Below are 22,241 nucleotides of genomic sequence, written 5' to 3'. Positions count from 1 at the left end.
CTTATTAGATAAACATTAAATGTAGTTGCTTTAAATCCTGATGATTTTTCTATAGAGAAGTTATTATTGCTTTCATTAACCCAATAGATGTACCGTTAAGCTCGATATAGTCGGAAGGATTTGAATAAAAAAGTTATTTACTTAAATATCCTAAATAGTTTTCAATATTTCTATTTAGTCCTTCAATTATTTAAAAATATCAAACTTTAGTCCTCACCATTAATTTGTAGGGACGAGTGTGCAAACTATTGAGTTAATAATGGCCATAAAATCTTAGTCTATTAATAAAGCATACTTTTATTTATTATTATTATTTATTACTGTGTTTTATACTATTCCTAATGGATAATGGTCAAATAATAATGATAATAAATATATTTTTAAAAGCTTAAAATAAGACAAAAATAAAATAAAAAGGATGGAAATGAATTTTAAATTTAAATTTAAACCACGGGGAATTTCAATCCAGAAGCATCTTCATCAAACTGAAATGACCAATTTAACCTTCCACCGGGCCCACCAAGGAATGGCAAACTCGTAAATAAATATTCTTTGAAGGTCAAACTAGTTCAAATCGAACACAAAGAACACGTGTTGGAAATGCTGCATCAAACGCTTTATTCCTTTTTTTTTTTTTTTTTTTTGGTTCTTTTCATTTGCTGGAAACCGCCAAGTAAAAACTCCACATATTCCTCGTGGTTTTATTATTTTTTTTTTTGGAATTAAATTATTGAAAAATTAATTTCATTTAAGTTTTTATTTTATGTCCGAGTCCGACCATTAATGAATCCCACCTCCGGCAGCTATTTTATAAAAACTCTCAGCTTCTTCTTTAAGATCAAAACTTTTTCCATTCTCTGGTTTCTTTCTGCAAACCCATGTCGAGTTCTTCCGGATTCTCTCGGGTTTCTTCTCAGAGATCGGCATCGAACTCGCCGGAGAAGCGAGGTTTTGTTCCCGTCGGTGGTATGTTGGTTTCCGGCGGGGATCTGAACACGGGTTTCTCAGCTTGTCGGCGGCGGAAAAACGGTGAGGATTTGTGTGGGTTTTGTGGGTTGGGATTGGAATTTATTTTAAGGGGTTTGTTTTGATTTGGGAGAAACTGAAATTTGTAGGGTCGGCGCCGGAATTCTTCTATCAGCCGGAAAAAATGGTGAATCGGAAGTCTTTGGAGTTGTTCCCTCAGCAAGCTGGATTTGGTGTCTCAAACGACATCGATTCGAGGTGTGTAATGAACTGAGTTCTCGACCGTCTTGTTTTTTTTTTTGAGAAATTTCTTGTTTGATTGAGTGAAAATTTTGTTTTAGTGTCTGTAAATCGGCCATGGCGATGCCTCAAACGTCCCAAATGACGATTTTTTACGCCGGCCGAGTTTTTGTGTTCAACAATGTTCCGGTGGACAGAGTCGGTGAAGTTATGTTTCTGGCCGGCAGAGAGAGCTCCAAGAACGCCGCTGGCCAGCGGGTATTGATCGAAACTCCGGCTGATTCATTGAGCTCCACTTCCCCTGCTTCCTCTCGTAACCAAACTCCGCCGCCGCCGCCGCCACAGCCGCAGCCCGTTACTGGTGGTAATTAACTCATAACCAACAAACCCCTTTTCTAGATTTCCTCAACTTCTCGTCGCCGGCTGATTATTTCTCTTCCATTTCCGCAGCTCTTCCGATGGCTCGTAAAGCTTCGATTCAGCGTTTCTTGGAGAAGAGAAAAGACAGGTGGGTTTTAATTCAATTCCCTCAGCTCACCTCCATGGAAATGGGTTTAATTTGCTCTGTTTTCAACAGGCTGACTGCCAGAGCGCCGTACCAGGGCATCCCGACGGCAAGCAAGAACGCCGGCGACAACTCGTGGCTGGGTTTGGCTGTGCAGCCATAACTTTAATGGTGCTTCTTTATATATTATCAAGTATTCTGAAATCTAGTTGAGCTGTTTTGTATTAGGGTTCTTGTTTTGGGTTACAGAAAGACTCGCCATTTTTGCGTAGACCTCTGTTTTGTGCTCTGTTCTTCTGGTGAAGAAGCTTGCAGAGGCCATGGCTGCTTCTCTCTTAACCATGACAACTCCTTGGTTCATAGCTTTTAAAACTATTATTAATATTTCCCATTTTGTAACTTTTTTTTTGTTCTTTTTCTAGTTTCTATTTTGATTAGCTTGGTTTGATTCCGTTGGTTTTTATAGTGCGTTGTTTGGGCTTTTAAAACGTGTCTTCTAGCTTTTCACACATAATGTTTTGGGGCCTAGCGCTCTCGTTAGCACTCGTTCTCCTCTTTGATCGACGTGGGATCTCACAATCTACCTTTTTTGGGGCCTAGCGCTCTCATTAGCACTCGTTCTCCTCTCTGATCGACGTGGAATCTCACAATCTACCTCTTTGGGGGTCAATGTCCTCGCTGACATCTGTTCCTCTCTCTAATGGGATCTCATAGTGTTATTTTTATGGATGAAATGTTTCTAGTTGATCGTCTTTGGGAGAATCTTGGTATCATTTATTCTTTGAGTGCTCGTTTAATCGAGCAGGGAAGAGTACTGTGTTGTCTTGGGCAGACTCTATTCGTCGAATTTCTTGCTAGACTAACAGTGTTGATCTAGACTTGCCGAGTAGGGACATAAGGGTAATCTCGTGATATGTCATTTATTCTATTTGATGGATGTGGTACTCGAAGCTTCACTTTTAAGGCTACATGAACATCAATTATAGCCTAAAAATTTATTTGGCATTGAAAATAATTGAGATAGCTTTTGACTTTTTTTTAAGGTGATTTGAGCTTAAAATGTCACATTTTTTGTTGACTTAAAAAAATGCTATTTTCATGTGCAATTTTTTCCAAGCATCATTATTTCAATTTTGATTATTTTGTTGTATTTGAATTCCAAATAAAATATATAAGTTAGAATTAGTATGGTTTTGAATTTTAATTTAATTATAAAAATTAAGTTTATAATATATATTTGATTTTGTGATGACCTCTTTTAACTCTAATGTACTGTATTTTTTATTTATTTATAATATTGTCTATATTTTGGGGAAAAACTTAAAAAAGAAAAAAGAAAAAAAAATATATAAGTCCTACGTGGCAGCCCAAGAGACTCAAACCTTTCTAATTCTCGGCCCACATCTAAGGATCATTTGTTGGGCCCTAAGTTTCAATTAGGCTCAGCCATGCCATTCGAGGAGGGAGAGAGAGGTATAAGGGAGGGAGTTCGATACATTTTTGTGTTCACGGTGATGTTTTCTTAGAGGCGATACATTTATACAAAACTTCTATCTCGAGCACACGCAATAGAGCCGTAGACAGTCAAGTAAAATCCAATCCACGAAATAATTTGATCTATGGACAGCATCGTTGTGGTAAAGGCATACATTTGTCTCACACTATATTTTACATCGTGTGGGTTTTTAGAGAATTCGTGTTCAGGGTGTATTTCTAGAGGTTTCGTGTTCAGGGTGACGTGTTTCTAGAGGTTTCGTGTTCAGGGTGACGTGTTTCTAGAGGTTTCGTGTTCAGGGTGACGTGTTTCTAGAGGTTTCGTGTTCAGGGTGACGTGTTTCTAGAGGTTTCTAGTTCAGGGTGACGTGTTTCTAGAGGTTTCTAGTAGTTTCCGTAAGGTGAAACAAAATGCTGAAATTAAATTATATAATGGCAACATTTTTTTTTTTTTAAATAAAAGAAAATTAGTAAATCATTTTATTAATATAAAGAAATAATAGAGAAGTTTGGTAAGAAATGCGTGGTGTTTGTTTGTCCACTATTATAAAGAACATTGGCGGCGGTGGTTTAGTTTAGACGATGTTGCCATATTCGTCGAAGCCGAGCTCTCTGAGAACCTCCTTGCACTCAGGCAACTTCTCCTTCTTCATGAACGACAACGGATTGGCAAGGCGTTCGGGGCTGGTGATTCCACTGTTGCTGGTGATACTCACTCTGGATTTGTGTGCGTACCCTTCCTTCGTGATCTCATCACAATCCGGATCCTTGCTCTTCACCAGCGACACCTCGCACACCTCTTCCTCGTGATCTTTGTCCGTCTCGATCTTGTAACTCCCCGATTTATCCGTCTCCGTCTCTTTGCTGAACGTCACATTTCCTCCTTCGATGTCTCTGCATTCCAATTTCACAGTCGCGCCTGCAATTTCATTTTCAGTTTCAGAATCCCCAAATCCTTAGGGTTAGGGCTTTTTTCTTTTTTTTTTTTTTTTTTGTTTTTCATTTGAAAAATTAGTTGCCTGCAATTTCAATTTCAGAATCCCTAAATCCTTAGGGTTAGTTTTTTGTTTTTAATTTGAAAAATTAGTTTCCTGCAATTTCAATTTCTATTTCTATTTCAGAATCCCCAAATCCTTAGGGTTAGGGCTTCTTTTTTTTTTTTTTGTTACCTTCGAGGAATTTGCTGACTTTTGTGAAGAATTGGATCCGGCATGTGTCGCAATACACTTTGCCTTCCACGAAGAAGCGTTCCTTCTCGCAGGTTGCGATGTTGATGAGCGACATGAGGCAGAGGGCTGAAACAAGCATTACTGCAGATTTCGCCATTGTTCTTGTTCTTATTCTTATTCTTCTGCCGCAGGCTCTTTGTTATTTGTGCTTTTTGTGCAGAGCTGAGGAGATGATGAAGAATGGGGAGCTGATTTTATAGCCTCCATTTTTGGTTTGATTGTTATTTTTGGGAGGCCGAGGAATTTTTGGTTTCGTTCATCCCCTTATATCTCTCAACAAAATTTCATCTTTTATTTTTAGATCATTTTCTCAAAATTAGTGTCCGATTTTAGAAGTTTATTGACTTCCCACCAATTATCGTTTCAAATGTGTTTATCATTTGGTTCAGGATTTCGAGATATTCAAACTCTGAATTAAAGCTCACTACCAACCTATAAGATGATCATAAATCTATAAAAGAAGAAACCTAGTCTCGAGAATTCCATAAATTAAATAAGAAATTTTTGTAGGAACAAATAAAATGAGAGGCATGAACGCCATTGAAAAGAAAGAATTAGCCGATGCTTATTATTCGAATATAGTCATTGTTTCTTCTTCAAGAAAAGAAGTTCACGGTACGTAGGTAGACCTCCATGTGGCATTGCAGACCGTCACACTTTTGCTTAGAAAATTCTCCATCGCTGCCTTATGTAAGAGTTCGAGTCTCAATTCCAATGTGGCTGATCATCCTCTTAACCATATAATTGAATATAAATCTTTTAGACCAGCTTGAAATTTTAAGTTGGTTGGGTTGGTGGCCTTAGATCCCAACGGTTGAGTTGGGTTGTCAGAACTTTTTTTATTATTTAAAAAAATCTTTAAAAAATTTTATTTATCTATACATGTGCTTAATAACTAAAATTTCATAGAAATTAATAAATTATCTTTTTAAATTTTTAATATGTTATGTATACAAATTACTAAATTATCTTTACATTATATTATTTTTATTCATTTTAATAATTCAGATATGTTCTAACAACCAAATCAATTCCATATTTCTACCCAATGAAAGAAAAAGAATAAAATAGCTACCTAATATATTATCCATTAAAAAACACATTATTACAAAAATAATTATAAATTTGGATATACTTATTTTCTTTTTTTAAAAAATTAATTCTTATTATTAGAAAGAGTTAAAAACGAGATAAACTCAACTCTGTTACGATTTTAAAATTCTCAACAGAAACACTGTTTTATTCACTCCTCTACGCTATAAATACATTCACACACCAATTCATTTCTCATAACAAAATTCAGATCACAATTGGAGAACACCATGGATCGTTCATCAGCTTTCTTCTGCTTCGTTCTTCTCTTGAATGTCGTCCTCTTCGCCTCTGCGATCCAAGTTTCTCACACGAACAGAGCTATCACCATTGATGGCCAACCCAGGATCTTACTCTCTGGTTCTATCCACTACCCACGAAGCACTCCTCAGGTACAGTTGATATCAAATTCAAATGGGTTTGTTGATCAGTTGATATCAAATTCAAATGGGTTTGGTTTGGATGCTCTGTTTATTGCAGATGTGGCCTGATTTGATCAGAAAATCGAAAGAAGGTGGATTGAACGCCATTGAAACTTATGTTTTCTGGAATGCCCATGAGCCGATTCGTCGTCAATATGATTTCACTGCCAATCTTGATCTCATAAGGTTCCTTAAAACCATTCAAGATCAAGGCCTTTACGCTGTTCTTCGCATTGGCCCATATGTCTGCGCCGAGTGGAATTATGGGTATATTGCTCTGTTTTTCTGTTCTTCTGTAACTTGCTCTGTTTTTTGTACACTGAATTCTAATCTTTGGAATTTACAGAGGTTTTCCGGTTTGGCTGCATAACCTTCCTGGAATTGAACTCAGAACGTTAAATTCGGTGTTCATGGTAACATTTTCATTGTCAGTTTCCTCTGTTTTTTCAAACTTTTTGTACTCTGTTTTTTACAGTTTTTTTTATGAACAGAATGAGATGCAAAACTTCACGACGTTGATTGTGGACATGGTGAAGAAGGAGAATCTTTTCGCCTCACAAGGAGGTCCAGTGATTCTAGCTCAGATTGAAAATGAATACGGTAACGTAATGACCCCTTACGGCGAAGCTGGAAAAGCTTATGTGAACTGGTGTGCATCCATGGCGGACTCGTTGAAAGTTGGAGTTCCATGGATCATGTGTCAGCAAGCCGACGCACCCGAGCCAATGATCAACACCTGCAATGGCTGGTACTGTGATCAGTTCACTCCCAACAATCCAAACAGCCCCAAAATGTGGACTGAAAATTGGACTGGTTGGTTCAAGAGCTGGGGCGGAAAAGACCCACATAGAACTTCCGAAGATTTGGCCTTCTCCGTCGCTAGATTCTACCAACTCGGCGGCACTTTCCAAAACTACTACATGGTTTGTGCTCAGGTCCTTAATTCATCGGTTTTTGCATCTGGGTTTGGGTTTTTATAGCTCCGGTAACCGGTTTTTTTCAGTACCACGGCGGGACGAACTTCGACCGGATGGCCGGCGGTCCGTACATCACCACCTCTTATGATTACGATGCACCGTTGGATGAGTATGGTAATCTGAATCAACCCAAATACGGCCATTTGAAGCAGCTTCACGATGCTTTGATGTCCATTGAGAAGCCTCTGGTTTCCGGCGACGTGAACACCACCGATTTGGGCAACTCTGTTTCTGTAAGAACCAAAAAACGGATCTCATCTGTTTTTGCTCTGTTTCAATGATTAAACATTGTTATTTTTCTCAATTTAGATCACCAAATATACTACAAAAGAAGGGTCGGCTTGTTTCTTCAGCAACGCAAACGTAACAACCGACACGACGGTGAGCTACAACGGAAAAGACTTCAAAATACCGGCGTGGTCCGTCAGCATTCTTCCCGACTGTCAAACAGAGGTTTACAACACAGCAAAAGTGAACACACAAACTTCCGTGATGGTGAAGAAGGAAAACAAGGCGGAGGAAGACCCGGCGGCGTTGCAATGGGTGTGGCGGCCGGAGAATCTCGACGCCACCGCGAGATTAGGCAAAGGACAAGTCAGTGCTAATATGCTTCTTGATCAGAAAGCTGCTGCTAACGACGCCAGTGATTATCTATGGTACATGACAAGGTAAAATCCTCGAAATGGAGCACGAATTTCATCGATTTAAGCCTTACCCATTTCCCTAATTTGATGTTCTTCCCCAAATTACAGCGTTCACTTGAAGAAAACCGACCGGATTTGGAGCAACGACATGACTCTGCGAATCAACGGCAGCGGCCATGTCCTCCACGCCTTCGTCAACGGCCAACATATCGGCTCCCAATGGGCTTCATATGGAATTTTCACTTACTTTATGGAGAGACAAGTGAAATTAAAGCCAGGAAAGAACGTAATCTCTCTTCTCAGTGCCACCGTCGGCTACCAGGTTCGTAACTCCGAGCTCTGTTTCTGATTTTTCTCATCAACAAATCTCACAAAATTTGCTCTGTTTTTCAGAACTACGGGCCCTTCTTCGACATGATTCAATCAGGAATCCCCGGCCCAGTTGAATTAATCGGCCGCAACGGCGATGAAACACTCATAAAAGATCTCTCATCTCACAAATGGTCATACGAAATCGGATTACACGGCTTCGAAAATCGTCTCTTCAGTTCAGATTCCCGATTCGCCGCCAAATGGCAATCGGAGAATCTCCCAGTAAACAAAATGATGACATGGTACAAAACAACCTTCAAAGCTCCATTAGGAACCGACCCAGTGGCTCTAGACCTACAAGGCCTCGGCAAGGGGGTTGCTTGGGTCAACGGCCACAGCCTTGGCCGTTACTGGCCGAGCTTCATAGCCGAAGAAGGTTGCAGCTTGGACCCATGTGACTACCGTGGCGCATACGACAACAAAAAATGCGTCAGCAACTGTGGCCACCCAACACAGCGGTGGTACCACGTGCCGAGATCCTTCATCAACGACGGCGACAACACTCTGGTTCTGTTCGAGGAATTTGGAGGGAACCCATCATTGGTGAACTTCAAAACAATCAGCATGGAGAAAGCTTGCGCTCATGCTTACGACAACCACCGTTTGGAGCTGTCGTGTCAGGGGCGACAGATTTCAGGGATTGCCTTCGCGAGCTACGGCAATCCATTGGGGAGTTGTGGGTCTTTCACGACGGGAGAGTGCAAGAGCCAAAACGATGCATTGAAGATTGTTGAGAATTTGTGCGTTGGGAAAGAATCTTGCGCTATTGATGTCTCTGAAGCTAGCTTTGGAGCTACCGACTGCAACGCTGATCTTGTCAAGAGGCTCGCCGTCGAAGCTCTCTGTTAGGAGCTTAGTTTAGGATTTTGTTAGGGAGATTGAGAAAAAAAATGTAGTAAGAGACTTTTTTCCATCATCCAGATGGGAACTACTGCTCCTTCAACCTTGCTAATGCCAAAGTCTTGCTTTGATCCAAAAATCAATATGATTGAAAAAATGAAAAAAATGAGAGATTCTATACCATTAAACCTATGCCTATGCAAATAAAAAAATAAAAAAAATTGAATCTTCGAACGGAATATGGAGAGGAGAGCCCAGATTCCAAATAAATGAAAACGTGACTGAATTGGTCTCGTCACTCTTTGGGACAAAATGGAAGAGGGGAGGAGATTCTTGAACAAGGAAAAGGATCGGATGACTTCGAAAATCTCATGTAGGGTTTTTTCCACCACTATCACCCAAAAAACCAAACTCTGCCTTACGTAGAGTTGACGTTTAACCTCGGGATTTGAAATCACTGTTTATATACTTGGTATTGATGAAATCACGTTTACCACTATCAAGAATTTAGTTAATGAAAAATAATCGTTAAATCTTGATATGATAACCCTTGGACTCTTAAATTAGGGAATCGAATGAATTTCATTGAGTTATGGACTCTTAAATTATGGAATCGAATGAATTTCATTGAGTTAGTCGAATTTCATTTTGAATCAGGGCTAACCCAACCCAATAATGAAAGTTCTAACCCAATAACGAAAGTAAGGGCTAACCCAATAACGAAACCACTAGAATGCCCTTGTTGGATTACATTGACGATCCTTTACTCTAACAACATTTAGGGTTCCTCGAATGCCCTTGTTTACGATTACTAATGCCCTCGTTGAGGATTACTCTGACGACATGTAGGGTTCCTCGAACAATCCACAACGACTTTCATCGAATACCCCCACAAAATTCTATGTATCTATGAGATCAAAGTAGGGAAGGGTTTAAGAAATAGGTGCTTTGAATCATTACTATTTGAAAAAAAGTAAGGCATTTCGAATGGTTTATTGACACTAATAAAGTCAAAGAAACCCTTTGAAATTATTTGGGATATATAATAGTTCCCTAGCCCGTTAACTTTGGTTGAAAGAATGGTTTATTGACACTAATAAAGTCAAAGAAACCCTTTGAAATTATTTGGGATATATAATAGTTCCCTAGCCCGTTAACTTTGGTTGAAAGTGGTCTAGGTACTTACTAAACTTTTGTTATTGGGTTAGTCCTGAAATTGCTCAAGTAGTTATTGGGTTAGCCGGTTAGCCCTGAAATTGCTCCCGTAGTTATTGGGTTAGAACTTTCGTTATTGGGTTATTAACTTTCATTATTGGGTTGGCATTGGGTTAGCCCTTGCTTTCGTTATTGGGTTAGAACTTTCGTTATTGGGTTAGCCCTGCTTTCGTTATTGGGTTATAACTTTCGTTATTGGGTTAGCCCTTCGGAGTAAAGGATTGTCAACAAGGGCGTTCTAGTGGATTGTTCGAGGAACCCTACATGCTGTCGGAGTAATCGTCAACAAGGGCGTTCAAGGAACCCTAAATGCTGTCGGAGTAAAGGATCGTGAACAAAGGCATTCTGGTGGATTGTAGATCGTTCCAGTGGATTGTAGATTCATTTGATGCTGTCATGTGATGAGGCTAACCTAATAACGAAAGTTTTATAAGGTGTGAATCACTAGATATTCATTTAATGATGTCATGTGAATGACTATGAACGTGAAATGTATGGCTAACCCAATAATGAAAGTTTTGTAAGGGAACTAAATCGTTTGTAAGAGAACTTAGAGTAGACTCATAAATATCGTTTTGTAAAGGAACTAGACCATGTGAATCGTTTGTAAGGGGAGGTCCATATTGAAATAATTTCATGTTGGGTTTTATGTCCTAAAACTCATAGTTTGTAAACAAAGATATATTCTATTTTCAATAAAGTTATTATTGATGTTTATTCAGTAATAAATTGTTATTGAATAAAGTGAACTTTACGATCATTAATCTAAATCCAATAAACTAAGAACACTCTGGCTATAGTATGATTACTTGAACTATATGTAGAGACATAAGAGTGGATCAAGTTCAAGTATATAGTCAAAATGATCTATAGTATAAGGATAAGGCTGAGTACCTTATTCTGGGGACACTATGGATGCGGCCCACTTTTGTATATGATATAAACAATGTGATCACTAAATTGTGCATGTGGAGACATGTGAGTGGGGGCGTCCTATGCAATGAGTATTGCATAAGATCGGACCATGAAGAAAACCACTCTCACTTTATAAAGTCGTTTACTGTTGAGACTGATTTTCTTTTCATTCGATAACCTAGGTAACTCGGTTTTAATCCTGAGCTAACCATGAACTCCTGTTTATTCGGAATTATCCTTAGATTTGCATGGGTGAGAGTGGCTCTAGTTCGCCGACTCAACAGGCCTCCCATTTCAGGGGTAAGACTGGGTGAATGGCTGGGGACATGGGGTGCAAGACGGAATTCACTCCTACCCACTTTTAGGGATAGAAGAAAGGTAGTTCCCTTAAGCACTGACTCCATGTCTTGAACAAGGGGCCCCACCCTCTCATTGGCCTGAGAGGGATTCGGTTTACTGGTTGGACCACAAACCAATTGTTCATTAGAGGATCAGTGAGACATAAGGAACAAGAAATAACTTCAGGGGTAAAACGGTAAATTGACCCAGCTCTAGTTACGAACAACCTGTGAAGGATCGACTTACTAATCATGGTTATATCAGATGGACAGAAATATATCTATAGTGAGGGGAGTGCAACTACTAGGCTATAGTGGAGTGTCCTAGTAGTTAACGAATGTTGGTTAACCAGGTTAATGAGTTTAATCGGTTAATCTTGGATCGTTGGAGCCCATGATCTATAGGTCCATTAGGTCCCTCTGCTAGCTCATATCGGACTAAACCATAGAACAGTGTGACGAGTGAGTTCGAAGTGTTCGAATTCAAATTAGGGAATATGCGTTACATATATACGATATATTTAACCGCAATTTTGTTTTATTTACGAATTAAACGAAAAGAGAGAATCTGAGATATTTAAATAAGATTTAAATATCTTAATCAATTATGTGTCGGAATTGATTGGGATTGGCATTTCAATTAATGTTAAATATTAATTAAATAGTTTAATTAATCATTTAATGTTACTTTAATTTGAAATTCATTATTCAAATTAATTGTTGAATTAAAATGAAGAAAGTCAAAATGTTGACTTTCATCAAATGGAAAAATCCATGTTAGTGGAATTTTGAGGTGTCAAAATTTGGTTTAACCAAACTTGCATGTTTCCCAAATAAACCCCACAAGTTTGAGTGGAATTTTGAGTGTCAAAATTTGGTTAACTCAAACATGCATGCTTGCCACATAATCCCAAACATTTGAGTGGAATTTTAAGTGTCAAAATTTGGTGATCTCAAGTTTGCATGAACATGCAAACTTGACTCTTTAAATAGAGTGATCATGATTCTTGGAAGGGATTCTTCATCTTGATGAAAAAACCTTGAAACAAACACTCTCTTTCACATATACAAAATCCCTCCCAAGTTTAGTCACTCACCGGATTCCACAATCCCGTTCTAAGGCCGGAGGATAGTGGAGAAGACACTAGTGGTGGTTCGAAACCGGTTCGTGAGGCAAAAGGAGTTTGAACTACAAAAGGTTAGTATTTAAACCCATTAAGTTTTAATACTTATGAACATGCTAGTTATTTACAATAATTGATGTTCTAAAAGTGCCTAAGATCCAAAATGCTTCCGCATGTGTTATATTAACACCAACATTTCAGAGGTTTTCTTTGACCGTGTCAACAAACACCGAAATGCCTCATTCTTTCGATAAAAGTCAAATGTAACTGAGGGAGATCTTTCATATTTTTTAAGATCTGCTCTACCGGATTAAAAAATCAAAATAAATGATTTTAGCCCTTATAAAAAAACTGAATGATTTTAGCACTTATAAAAAAAAACTGATTCTCGAACCCCCTTTCACCTCATGTCACGAGCTACTAGAAGAAAAAAATTGCACAATTCGATCAAATTTATTGTAATCGATTAGTTAACACCAACCATATACAAGAGAAGTAAAAGCAAGATGTGTAAGCGATCAAGTCATCCAGTTTCCATTGAAATAGGAATTAGGACATCCCGAAAACCCTCGGTCTAAATATGGCTTTCAAATTAAGTTTCGAATCAGTGGATGGTCGGTGTCAATGCATACGAGAGAAACCCATATCATATAATGCTAGAGGCAAATAGAGGTTTTTCACCTCCTTTAGAAAGCAATAGGTGGAGAAAAAGATTCAGAAGCAATACTAGTAACTCTCGATGTAACACTCGATATAGCAGTAAAGGCAAGACGTGTAAGCAGACCAACTTATCAAGTTCCCATTAAAATAGGATCCACAGCACTTGTCGTTCGTTGGTTATTAGAGACATTCCGAAAACGTTCGGATCGAAATATAGCTTTCAAATTAAGTTTCGAATTGGTGGAGGTTGTGAAAGAGAGTGAGGGTGACATGGTAGAGACACATATAATGTCAAGGACAAATAGAAGTTTTTCAGTGTCTCGCTTCCTTTCCGGCTAGAGTATGCAATAATATTGAAAACGTTCGGCGAAATATAGCTTTCAAATTATATCATATTTTTGTTTTGAAAATATTTAATTTATTAGGGTGTTTCGAACTAAGACATATACTGAGAATAAATGGAGAATTTTACGGTACGTAGACGTCTCTATTTAAAAGTCCTAATTTAGCTTAATTTAGCTCTCCTATTCCGACTTCCTCAGAGGCTTCGGTAGCATAGCCGAGACAGCGATGGGTTCTCTACCCCTGTGGGATGGAGCGACAGAAGTTTTGAGAATTTAAGAGAAGGTCACGGCAAGATGAGTCGTTTATATCACAATAGGTGTCAAGTGGAAGTGTAGTGATGTATGCAGCATCACCGGTAGACTTTAACCTCGTTCCTACATGATCCATCAATTCGATTAGTCACTCGCCATCTATTTTCATTTTTCAACTCGTTAACAACATAAAAAACAAAAAAGAGAGGGCAGAGGCCTCTGGTGTCCCCTCCCGTCCGGGCCCTTCAAAAATATATAAATATTTTAAGAGTTGAAATAAAAAATGAGATTATTATTTTTTAAATAAATAAATGGTGTATATTATAATCATATTATAAATTTAGAATGTATAGTCTATGGAAATAAAATAATAGAATGCTATTTTAAATTCTATAAAATTGGTATGGACAAACTTATCCTAAATTAAATTTTTTTTTTTTTTACTAATTTAATTTTTGTGATACAAGTCTATTAATTATAGATGAGGAATACATTCTCAATTTTTATATTTTATAAATATTTTTTTTAATAAAAAAATATATAAAAAATTAGAATAATTTTAGTTTTTAATTTTTTTAATATTTATTTTGAATTTAAATATTGGTCTATATATATTAGTTTTTTGGTTTAGCTATATTTTATATATTATACATATTAATAAATACTTAATAGATAATCATTAACCACCATTATTTCTATAAAAAATAAGAAAACAATAAATTATATTTTAGAATATTTAAACATTATCCATATAAATTACTAAATCATTTTTATTTATACAAATTACTATATTATTTTTCATTCCATTTTTTCTGAAAACAATTAAATGCATAATTTTATCATATTTCTTATTTTAATAAATGGTAAGAGATATGTTATAAAATTTTAATTTTATTAAATTTAAAATGGTTAAATTATAATACAACTCAAATCTATATTTCTATCCAATTAAAAGGAAAAAATTAAATACACTACCTAATATATTATCCTTAAAAAAAACAAATTATTAAAAATTCTAAATTTGAATATTGTTTATAAAAAGAAATGGACATGCTGATTTTTTTTATATAAATTAATTCTTATTATTAGAAAGAATTAAGATTTAAAAACGAGATAAACTCGACTCTGTTAAGATTTTAAAAATTTTTTTTAAACAGAAACACTGTTTCATTCCCTCCTCTTTACTATAAATACATCCATACAACAATTCATTTCTCATAACCATTTCAGATAGCAATTTCAAAACACTATGGATCCTTCATCAGCTTTCTTCTGCTTCGTTCTTGTCTTGAATGTCGTTCTCTTCACCTCTGCCATTCAAGTTTCCCACACGAACAGAGCCATCACCATTGATGGCCAACCCAGGATCTTACTCTCTGGTTCTATCCACTACCCACGAAGCACTCCTCAGGTACGGTTGATATCAAATTCAAATGGGTTTTTTTGATCATTTGATATCAAATTGAAATGGGTTGGGTTTGGATGCTCTGTTTATTGCAGATGTGGCCTGATTTGATCAGAAAATCAAAAGAGGGTGGATTGAACGCCATTGAAACTTATGTTTTCTGGAATGCCCATGAGCCGATTCGTCGTCAATATGATTTCACTGCCAATCTTGATCTCATAAGGTTCCTTAAAACCATTCAAGATCAAGGCCTTTACGCTGTTCTTCGCATTGGCCCATATGTCTGCGCCGAGTGGAATTATGGGTATATTGCTCTGTTTTTCTGTTCTTCTGTAACTTGCTCTGTTTTTTGTACACTGAATTCTAATCTTTGGAATTTACAGAGGTTTTCCGGTTTGGCTGCATAACCTTCCTGGAATTGAACTCAGGACGTTAAATTCAGTATTCATGGTAAAATTTTCATCGTCATTTTCCTCTGTTTTTTAAACTTTTAATACTCTGTTTTTGAAGTTTTTGTTTATGAGCAGAATGAGATGCAAAACTTCACGACGTTGATTGTGGACATGCTGAAGAAGGAGAATCTTTTCGCCTCACAAGGAGGTCCAGTGATTCTAGCTCAGATTGAAAATGAATACGGTAACGTAATGACCCCTTACGGCGAAGCTGGAAAAGCTTATGTGAACTGGTGTGCATCCATGGCGGACTCGTTGAAAGTTGGAGTTCCATGGATCATGTGTCAACAAGCCGACGCACCCGAGCCAATGATCAACACCTGCAATGGCTGGTACTGTGATCAGTTCACTCCCAACAATCCAAACAGCCCCAAAATGTGGACTGAAAATTGGACTGGTTGGTTCAAGAGCTGGGGCGGAAAAGACCCACATAGAACCTCCGAAGATTTGGCCTTCTCCGTCGCTAGATTCTACCAACTCGGCGGCACTTTCCAAAACTACTACATGGTTTGTGCTCAATTCCTTAATTCCATCGGTTTTTGCATCTGGGTTTGGGTTTTTATAGCTCCGGTGACCGGTTTTTTTCAGTACCACGGCGGAACGAACTTCGACCGGATGGCCGGCGGTCCGTACATCACCACCTCTTACGATTACGATGCACCGTTGGATGAGTATGGTAATCTGAATCAACCCAAATACGGCCATTTGAAGCAGCTTCACGATGCTTTGATGTCCATTGAGAAGCCTCTGGTTTCCGGCGACGTGAACACCACCGATTTGGGCAACTCTGTTTCTGTAAGAACCCAAAAACTGATCTCATCTGTTTTCGCTCTGTTTCTTGAGCCAAATGATTAAACATTGTTATTTTTCTCGATTTAGATCACCAAATACACTACAAAAGAAGGGTCGGCTTGTTTCTTCAGCAACGCGAACGTAACAAACGACGCGACGGTGAGCTACAACGGAAAGGACTTCAAAGTTCCGGCGTGGTCCGTCAGCATTCTTCCCGACTGTCAAACAGAGGTTTACAACACAGCAAAAGTGAACACACAAACATCCGTGATGGTGAAGAAGGAAAACAAGGCGGAGGAAGAACCGGCGGCGTTGAAATGGTTGTGGCGGCCAGAGAATCTCGACGCCACCGCGAGATTAGGCAAAGGACAAGTCAGTGCTAATATGCTTCTTGATCAGAAAGCTGCCGCTAACGACGCCAGTGATTATCTCTGGTACATGACAAGGTAAAATCCTCGAAATCGAACACGAATTTCACCGATTTAAGGTTTACCCATGTCGCCATTTTGATGTTCTTCCCCAAATTACAGCGTTCACTTGAAGAAGACCGACCGGATTTGGAGCAACGACATGACTCTGCGAATCAACGGCAGCGGTCATGTTCTCCACGCTTTCGTCAACGGGGAACATATCGGTACCCAATGGGCTTCATATGGAATTTTCAACTACTTTATGGAGAGACAAGTGAAATTAAAGCCAGGAAAGAACATAATCTCTCTTCTCAGCGCCACCGTCGGCTACCAGGTTCGTAACTCCGAGCTCTGTTTCTGATTTTTCTCATCAACAAATCTCACAAATTTTGCTCTGTTTTTCAGAACTACGGGCCCTTCTTCGACATGATTCAATCAGGAATCCCCGGCCCAGTTGAATTAATCGGCCGCAACGGCGATGAAACACTCATAAAAGATCTCTCATCTCACAAATGGTCATACGAAATCGGATTACACGGCTTCGAAAATCGTCTCTTCAGTTCAGATTCCCGGTTCGCCGCCAAATGGCAATCGGAGAATCTCCCAGTAAACAAAATGATGACATGGTACAAAACAACCTTCAAAGCTCCATTAGGAACCGACCCAGTGGCTCTAGACCTACAAGGCCTCGGCAAGGGGGTTGCTTGGGTCAACGGCCACAACCTCGGCCGCTACTGGCCGAGCTTCATAGCCGAAGAAGGTTGCAGCTTGGACCCATGTGACTACCGTGGCGCATATGACAACAAAAAATGCGTCAGCAACTGTGGCCACCCAACACAGCGGTGGTACCATGTCCCAAGATCCTTCATCAACGACGGCGACAACACTCTGGTTCTGTTCGAGGAATTTGGAGGAAACCCATCATTGGTGAACTTCAAAACAATCAGCATGGAGAAAGCTTGTGCTCATGCTTACGACAACCACCGTTTGGAGCTGTCGTGTCAAGGCCGACAGATTTCAGGGATTGCCTTCGCGAGCTACGGCAATCCATTGGGGAGTTGTGGGTCTTTCACGACGGGAGAGTGCAAGAGCCAGAACGATGCATTGAAGATTGTTGAGAATTTGTGCGTTGGGAAAGAATCTTGCGCTATCGATGTCTCTGAAGCTACCTTTGGAGCTACCGACTGCGCCGCTGATCTTGTCAAACGACTCGCAGTCGAAGCGCTCTGTTAGGAGCTTAGTTTTTTTCTTTTTTTCTTTTTTTGATAGGATTTGTTAGGGAGATTTAGTTTGGTTCTATGTTCTTGTTTTTTTATCGTACAGAATCTTTGATCTTTTAATAAAATCAGCTTCTCAGATTTGATATTACGAACAAAATTCTCTGTTTCTCTGTTTCTCTGTTTAATTATTATACAAGAATCAGCCAAACTAGTAGCCGTGTTCTAAGTTTTCTATCTACTCTGCCATGGCGGTTTCCGCCTTCTTCTTCCTCTGCTTCATTTACCTAAATCGCAAGAATCCCAGTCGAGAAAATTCCTCTGTTATACGGCGAATTTGGCAGAGACTCCGCCGGTGATCTCGCTTCCGACCGACACCGTTCCTTGATCTCATCCTTCATTATTTGACTCGACCGGCACTCCGGGCTACAGAACGCCGATTCCCCTCTGCAAAATTCGTCACAACCCATCAGAATTTTGATTCAACAATCAATCAAGTTTAGAAAAATGGGTTTTGGGTGTTTTTTGTAATTACCTGTACATGTATATGTCTTTCCCCTCTAGATTTTTCCCACACGAGTGACAAGATCGGAGGAAATCGGGGGTCCGACGCGGCGGAGGTTGATCGGCGGGTTTCAACGACGGAGGGGGTTTCCGGCAACACCCACCAGCGACGAGACCGCCGTTGTAGTAGACGCGTGTGGATGATTCAAGAGGTCCACGAGTTGTGACGTAAGTGAAATTCTCGTCTTCCACGTTGTCGAGTTCGTCGTCTTCCTCCGGTGAGAACGACCCACCGACTAATCCGATTGGGATCGGAACAGGGCGGCGAGGGGAGGTCAATTTAGGGCTGCAGACGGCGTGTTTGACTAAAATTTCAGATCCACGGACGGCGGATGTGGAAGTGTCGAGGGCGGCGACGATGCCGAGTCCGACGCCGGCAGTGTAATTTTTGAGATTGGGTCTGGGAGAAGGGGAGAGGTCGAAAGGGGAAGTGGGGCTGCTGGGAGCGCCGGCGTCGAGGAAGGAGGGTCGGCAGCGGGAGACTAGGAGCTCCGATAGCCTTCCGATGACCGGACGTTGCCCTTTGGCCAACATGATTGAGAGAGAGAAATGGAAAGCGGAAGCAGAGAGTGGAGAGATGAAGGGGAAGTGGGGATTGTACTTATAAAACTGGAAGACATCAAATAAAGTTAAAATGGAAAAAAATTAAAAATAAAAATTATAATAAAAAGGAAATTAATAATTGCATCAAAGGTTGCTTTTTTGACATAAAATAAGGGAGTGGGTGAGCTGCCCCTGGTTTTGGTTTTACAATTATTTGCCTTTTTTTTTTTTTTTAATCATTAGTTTCCCGTGTTTTGTTCTACTCTCCGACCAAGATCCACCTCACTTACGGGCCAACCACATAGTGTAACGACCCAGATCCACTGCTAGCAGATATTGTCCTCTTTGGACTTTCCCTTACGGGCTTCCTTAAAACGCGTCTACTAATGTGGGACATCACAATCCACCCCCCTCGGTTGTTCACACCCTTGGTGTGATGTCCCACATTGGTTGGGGAGGAAAACAAACCACCATTTATAAGGGTGTGGAAACCTTCCACAACCTTCCCCTATAGACGCGTTTTAAAGCCTTGAGGGAAAGCCCGAAAAGGAAAGCCCAAAAAGAACAATATGCGCTAGCAATGGATTTGGCGCATTACACATATCTTGGGTCTCCTGTGGTCACATTACTCTTCATTTTTAAGAGTAAAGACTATTTCCACGGACATTCCATAAAAAATATGTTTTGTCTCACTCACATACATTCCATAAAAAATTCCCTACAACATGATCGTGTTACTCCAGCTTTTAAGAGCGAAGACTATTGAATCTTTCCAACATATTTTGTCTCACTCTCGCTCAAAAAATTTACAGGTCACCCAACATAAAATTATCCATAAGAATAAAGGGTGGATTTCCTACCAAAAAAACAAAGTGCATCTTGTTGGTATGGGCAGTAACTTTCAATTCTTTTAATATTTTATTAATCATCATATCCTTAAGATCACTCTCATTTAGATGTGATTTCAGTTCATTCACGTATTCTTCATTTACTCGGGATATGCACAACTTACAATTTTGTGCCTCTGTATCAGTGTAGACCGACTACAAACTGTTTCTTCTTTAAAATGGTTTATTTAACCACGTCCAATCAGAAGAAGATAAAGATAAATAAAGTTTTGTTTGTTTATTTTATTGGAAATAATAGTCCCAAATCCAAATATTGTATTGGAAGATTGGGCACTTTGGGTTTGTTGTGATTTTTATTTTATTTTAAGAGCATATTTGATTTGGGAATATTTTATAGAATATTATGGTCTTGAAATTACATGTGCATTTCATAATAAAATAATAATTAATATTTTAAAATTAAAATAATTAGAAGTAAATAAAAATTACTTAAATTTTGAAGAATAAAAAATGGAAAAATCGAATTAATAATAAATAATAAATAATAAAATAATAAAAAGTAGTTTTCAAGGTGGCAATTATTTTCATGATGTCATTGTCCAATGATTATGACTTCCTTTTATTTTTTAAAGGGTGGACCCCACAATGAGATTCGGTTTGTTTTAACAGGATGTGCGACACGTGTCGCGAATCGGAGATGTGAGTACAGGTGTTGTTCAATGGAGCGTCTGTAGTGGAACCGTCTCACATCGTCAAACCCGACGACAATAATAGAAGGCGATTACTCAGACCACTGTGAATGGGCTAAGCGACACATCGTCCAGAGCCCACTGCTATTAAAAGGGAGGCCCCATATTCTTCGGCATCGAAAACGACAGGTCGGAACTGGAGCCCTCTGGTTCCTAATTACCGTTGTGTCCTTATTCAATTGAAATTACGCTTCTACCCTTACTAATTTCCAAAATTCCATTATCCAACCCCCGCGTGACAGCTCGCTACTTTCGTTTTCTCTACTTTAATCTTGATAGACGATTTTGACCCTACTTGAATGTGAGATTGAATGTGGTCTTGGTTCATTCATGTACTCAATAAAAAAAATAATATTTATTTATTAAACAAATCAATTAATTCCTCCAAATTTTTATCATAAATTAAGAATTAGTGAGGTGTCTTAATCATGAAGAAATTAATTTAATTAATAAAATTGGGTGAAAGAGATATATAAATAGCTTTATACCCATTAAAAATAATTGAAGGAAATTAAAATTAAATATAAGGAAATTAAAATAAATAAATAAATAAATAAACTTTACCAATATCTTGGGAGAGAAAAAGATCTCATTGATGTATGCACAATTAGTCAAACCTTTTTATTCATTTTTTATATAATATTATTCTCTTAATTTAAAAAATCACAATAAATTATGCAAATTACAAATATACCCTTGGACTTTCAAATTCGTTACACAATGGTTGAGTTGGATTAGGTAAATTGGTCGATTATTCGTAGGCTTATAAACTTGTTTAATCGGTAGCTCGGTCGCTAGTCTCTCTCTTCAATCTAAACCTTCTTCTTTAAAATGATCTCTTTCCACCAAACAAACTTGCACTCGAACGCCTAAATGTGTTGAGCATTGAAAATTGTTGATGGTGGAGCCGTAGAAAGCGTCATCCATCACGATGCAAACCAATAGTATCGTTGGTCCGTACTCACCTCAACAACATCACGTTTTATTGTGTTGTTGGCCATGACCACCACCGATCCATATTTATCATTCGAATCAACCAACATTTGTAGAGTCCCCGACCATAACCATCACTAGTTCATTGCCAGCTAAATTCTTTTTTTTGAAAGTTTAATGACATTTTTTAATAAAATATTAAATTTAAGGATATTTTTATTAATTTAGTCGAAAAGAAAAAATCCCATAAAACTTGGGCCTGTAGCACCGACCAATTGAGTTTTGGACCGGCCCATTAAGCCCTCGGCCCAACATCCTTTAATTGGGTCAATTAGTTTTTAAAAAATTATTATTATTATTATTATTATTTGAAAAGTGATTTTAAAGAATCTGTATAAAGTCACTTTATTTGAATCACTTTTAAGGCCTAGGATAACAAATAATATTTTTAGTTTACATCCGTCTCTACTCTTATAAAAAAAAAGACTAGCTCACACTCCTACTACTCCATCGTCGTTGGTTCTTCATTTTAGTCATTATATAATGAAAAAACTCGCCCAGTCTTTAGACGAGAAATCCTAATGATCGAAGTTTTACGAACAGAAAGATGACATGGTACAAGATCGTCTTTAAAATCTCCACTATGAAACGACACTATCCCCTTGGATTTACAGGACCTTAATAGATCAACACGACGAC

At 38.5% G+C, this 22,241-nt stretch overlaps 5 protein-coding genes across 6 annotated transcripts; 3 read left to right on the top strand and 2 right to left on the bottom strand.

The window, feature by feature from the left end:
• The first annotated feature begins 748 nt into the window (after positions 1-748).
• On the top strand, positions 749-2,110 carry LOC111792605 (protein TIFY 10b). The gene is made up of 5 exons (XM_023674116.2): positions 749-1,029; positions 1,116-1,224; positions 1,308-1,570; positions 1,657-1,714; positions 1,784-2,110. The coding sequence occupies exons 1-5, from the start codon at positions 879-881 to the stop codon at positions 1,872-1,874; spliced, it is 672 nt and encodes a 223-aa protein (XP_023529884.2). The 5' UTR covers positions 749-878; the 3' UTR covers positions 1,875-2,110.
• Positions 2,111-3,672: 1,562 nt separating this feature from the next.
• LOC111792606 (olee1-like protein) lies at positions 3,673-4,615 on the bottom strand. Its single transcript, XM_023674117.2, has 2 exons — positions 4,375-4,615; positions 3,673-4,124 (listed from the first exon to the last, which is right to left on the bottom strand). The coding sequence occupies exons 1-2, from the start codon at positions 4,529-4,531 to the stop codon at positions 3,781-3,783; spliced, it is 501 nt and encodes a 166-aa protein (XP_023529885.1). The 5' UTR covers positions 4,532-4,615; the 3' UTR covers positions 3,673-3,780.
• A 905-nt stretch (positions 4,616-5,520) lies between these two features.
• Positions 5,521-8,839, top strand: LOC111792604 (beta-galactosidase 15). Its single transcript, XM_023674115.2, has 8 exons — positions 5,521-5,918; positions 6,007-6,215; positions 6,295-6,361; positions 6,440-6,871; positions 6,952-7,158; positions 7,235-7,593; positions 7,678-7,891; positions 7,963-8,839. The coding sequence occupies exons 1-8, from the start codon at positions 5,757-5,759 to the stop codon at positions 8,788-8,790; spliced, it is 2,478 nt and encodes an 825-aa protein (XP_023529883.2). The 5' UTR covers positions 5,521-5,756; the 3' UTR covers positions 8,791-8,839.
• Positions 8,840-14,774: 5,935 nt separating this feature from the next.
• LOC111792602 (beta-galactosidase 15) lies at positions 14,775-18,065 on the top strand. 2 transcript variants are annotated; one of them, XM_023674113.2, is made up of 8 exons: positions 14,775-15,040; positions 15,130-15,338; positions 15,418-15,484; positions 15,562-15,993; positions 16,075-16,281; positions 16,366-16,724; positions 16,809-17,022; positions 17,094-18,065. In XM_023674113.2, exons 1-8 carry the CDS (start codon positions 14,879-14,881, stop codon positions 17,919-17,921), a joined length of 2,478 nt encoding a protein of 825 aa, XP_023529881.2. In that variant the 5' UTR covers positions 14,775-14,878; the 3' UTR covers positions 17,922-18,065. The 2 variants fall into 2 exon arrangements, with proteins under 2 accessions (XP_023529881.2, XP_023529880.2); XM_023674112.2 differs by having other exon boundaries at positions 15,562-16,281.
• Positions 18,047-19,070, bottom strand: LOC111792603 (FCS-Like Zinc finger 13). Its single transcript, XM_023674114.2, has 2 exons — positions 18,441-19,070; positions 18,047-18,352 (listed from the first exon to the last, which is right to left on the bottom strand). The coding sequence occupies exons 1-2, from the start codon at positions 19,001-19,003 to the stop codon at positions 18,193-18,195; spliced, it is 723 nt and encodes a 240-aa protein (XP_023529882.2). The 5' UTR covers positions 19,004-19,070; the 3' UTR covers positions 18,047-18,192.
• Positions 19,071-22,241: the final 3,171 nt, after the last annotated feature.

The sequence above is a fragment of the Cucurbita pepo genome, chromosome 4 (genome assembly GCF_057944985.1).
Source record: "Cucurbita pepo subsp. pepo isolate OVF chromosome 4, ASM5794498v1, whole genome shotgun sequence".
NCBI classification, from domain to species: domain Eukaryota; kingdom Viridiplantae; phylum Streptophyta; class Magnoliopsida; order Cucurbitales; family Cucurbitaceae; genus Cucurbita; species Cucurbita pepo.
This window is presented reverse-complemented; position numbering and strand designations above follow the sequence as displayed.

What these genes read in the sequence shown, in the direction of transcription:
- LOC111792605 (XM_023674116.2), top strand. Translation starts at nt 879, where the DNA reads ATGTCGAGTTCTTCCGGATTCTCTCGGGTTTCTTCTCAGAGATCGGCA. An exon ending in TCAAACGACATCGATTCGAG is followed by an intron (nt 1,225 to 1,307) that starts GTGTGTAATGAA and finishes ATTTTGTTTTAG; the next exon opens with TGTCTGTAAATCGGCCATGG. An exon ending in TTGGAGAAGAGAAAAGACAG is followed by an intron (nt 1,715 to 1,783) that starts GTGGGTTTTAAT and finishes TGTTTTCAACAG; the next exon opens with GCTGACTGCCAGAGCGCCGT.
- LOC111792606 (XM_023674117.2), bottom strand. Translation starts at nt 4,531, where the DNA reads ATGGCGAAATCTGCAGTAATGCTTGTTTCAGCCCTCTGCCTCATGTCG. An exon ending in AGTCAGCAAATTCCTCGAAG is followed by an intron (nt 4,125 to 4,374) that starts GTAACAAAAAAA and finishes ATGAAATTGCAG; the next exon opens with GCGCGACTGTGAAATTGGAA.
- LOC111792604 (XM_023674115.2), top strand. Translation starts at nt 5,757, where the DNA reads ATGGATCGTTCATCAGCTTTCTTCTGCTTCGTTCTTCTCTTGAATGTC. An exon ending in CTTTCCAAAACTACTACATG is followed by an intron (nt 6,872 to 6,951) that starts GTTTGTGCTCAG and finishes GGTTTTTTTCAG; the next exon opens with TACCACGGCGGGACGAACTT. An exon ending in GTGCCACCGTCGGCTACCAG is followed by an intron (nt 7,892 to 7,962) that starts GTTCGTAACTCC and finishes TCTGTTTTTCAG; the next exon opens with AACTACGGGCCCTTCTTCGA.
- LOC111792602 (XM_023674112.2), top strand. Translation starts at nt 14,879, where the DNA reads ATGGATCCTTCATCAGCTTTCTTCTGCTTCGTTCTTGTCTTGAATGTC. An exon ending in ATTTGGGCAACTCTGTTTCT is followed by an intron (nt 16,282 to 16,365) that starts GTAAGAACCCAA and finishes TTCTCGATTTAG; the next exon opens with ATCACCAAATACACTACAAA. An exon ending in TATCTCTGGTACATGACAAG is followed by an intron (nt 16,725 to 16,808) that starts GTAAAATCCTCG and finishes CCCAAATTACAG; the next exon opens with CGTTCACTTGAAGAAGACCG.
- LOC111792603 (XM_023674114.2), bottom strand. Translation starts at nt 19,003, where the DNA reads ATGTTGGCCAAAGGGCAACGTCCGGTCATCGGAAGGCTATCGGAGCTC. An exon ending in AAAGACATATACATGTACAG is followed by an intron (nt 18,353 to 18,440) that starts GTAATTACAAAA and finishes CGAATTTTGCAG; the next exon opens with AGGGGAATCGGCGTTCTGTA.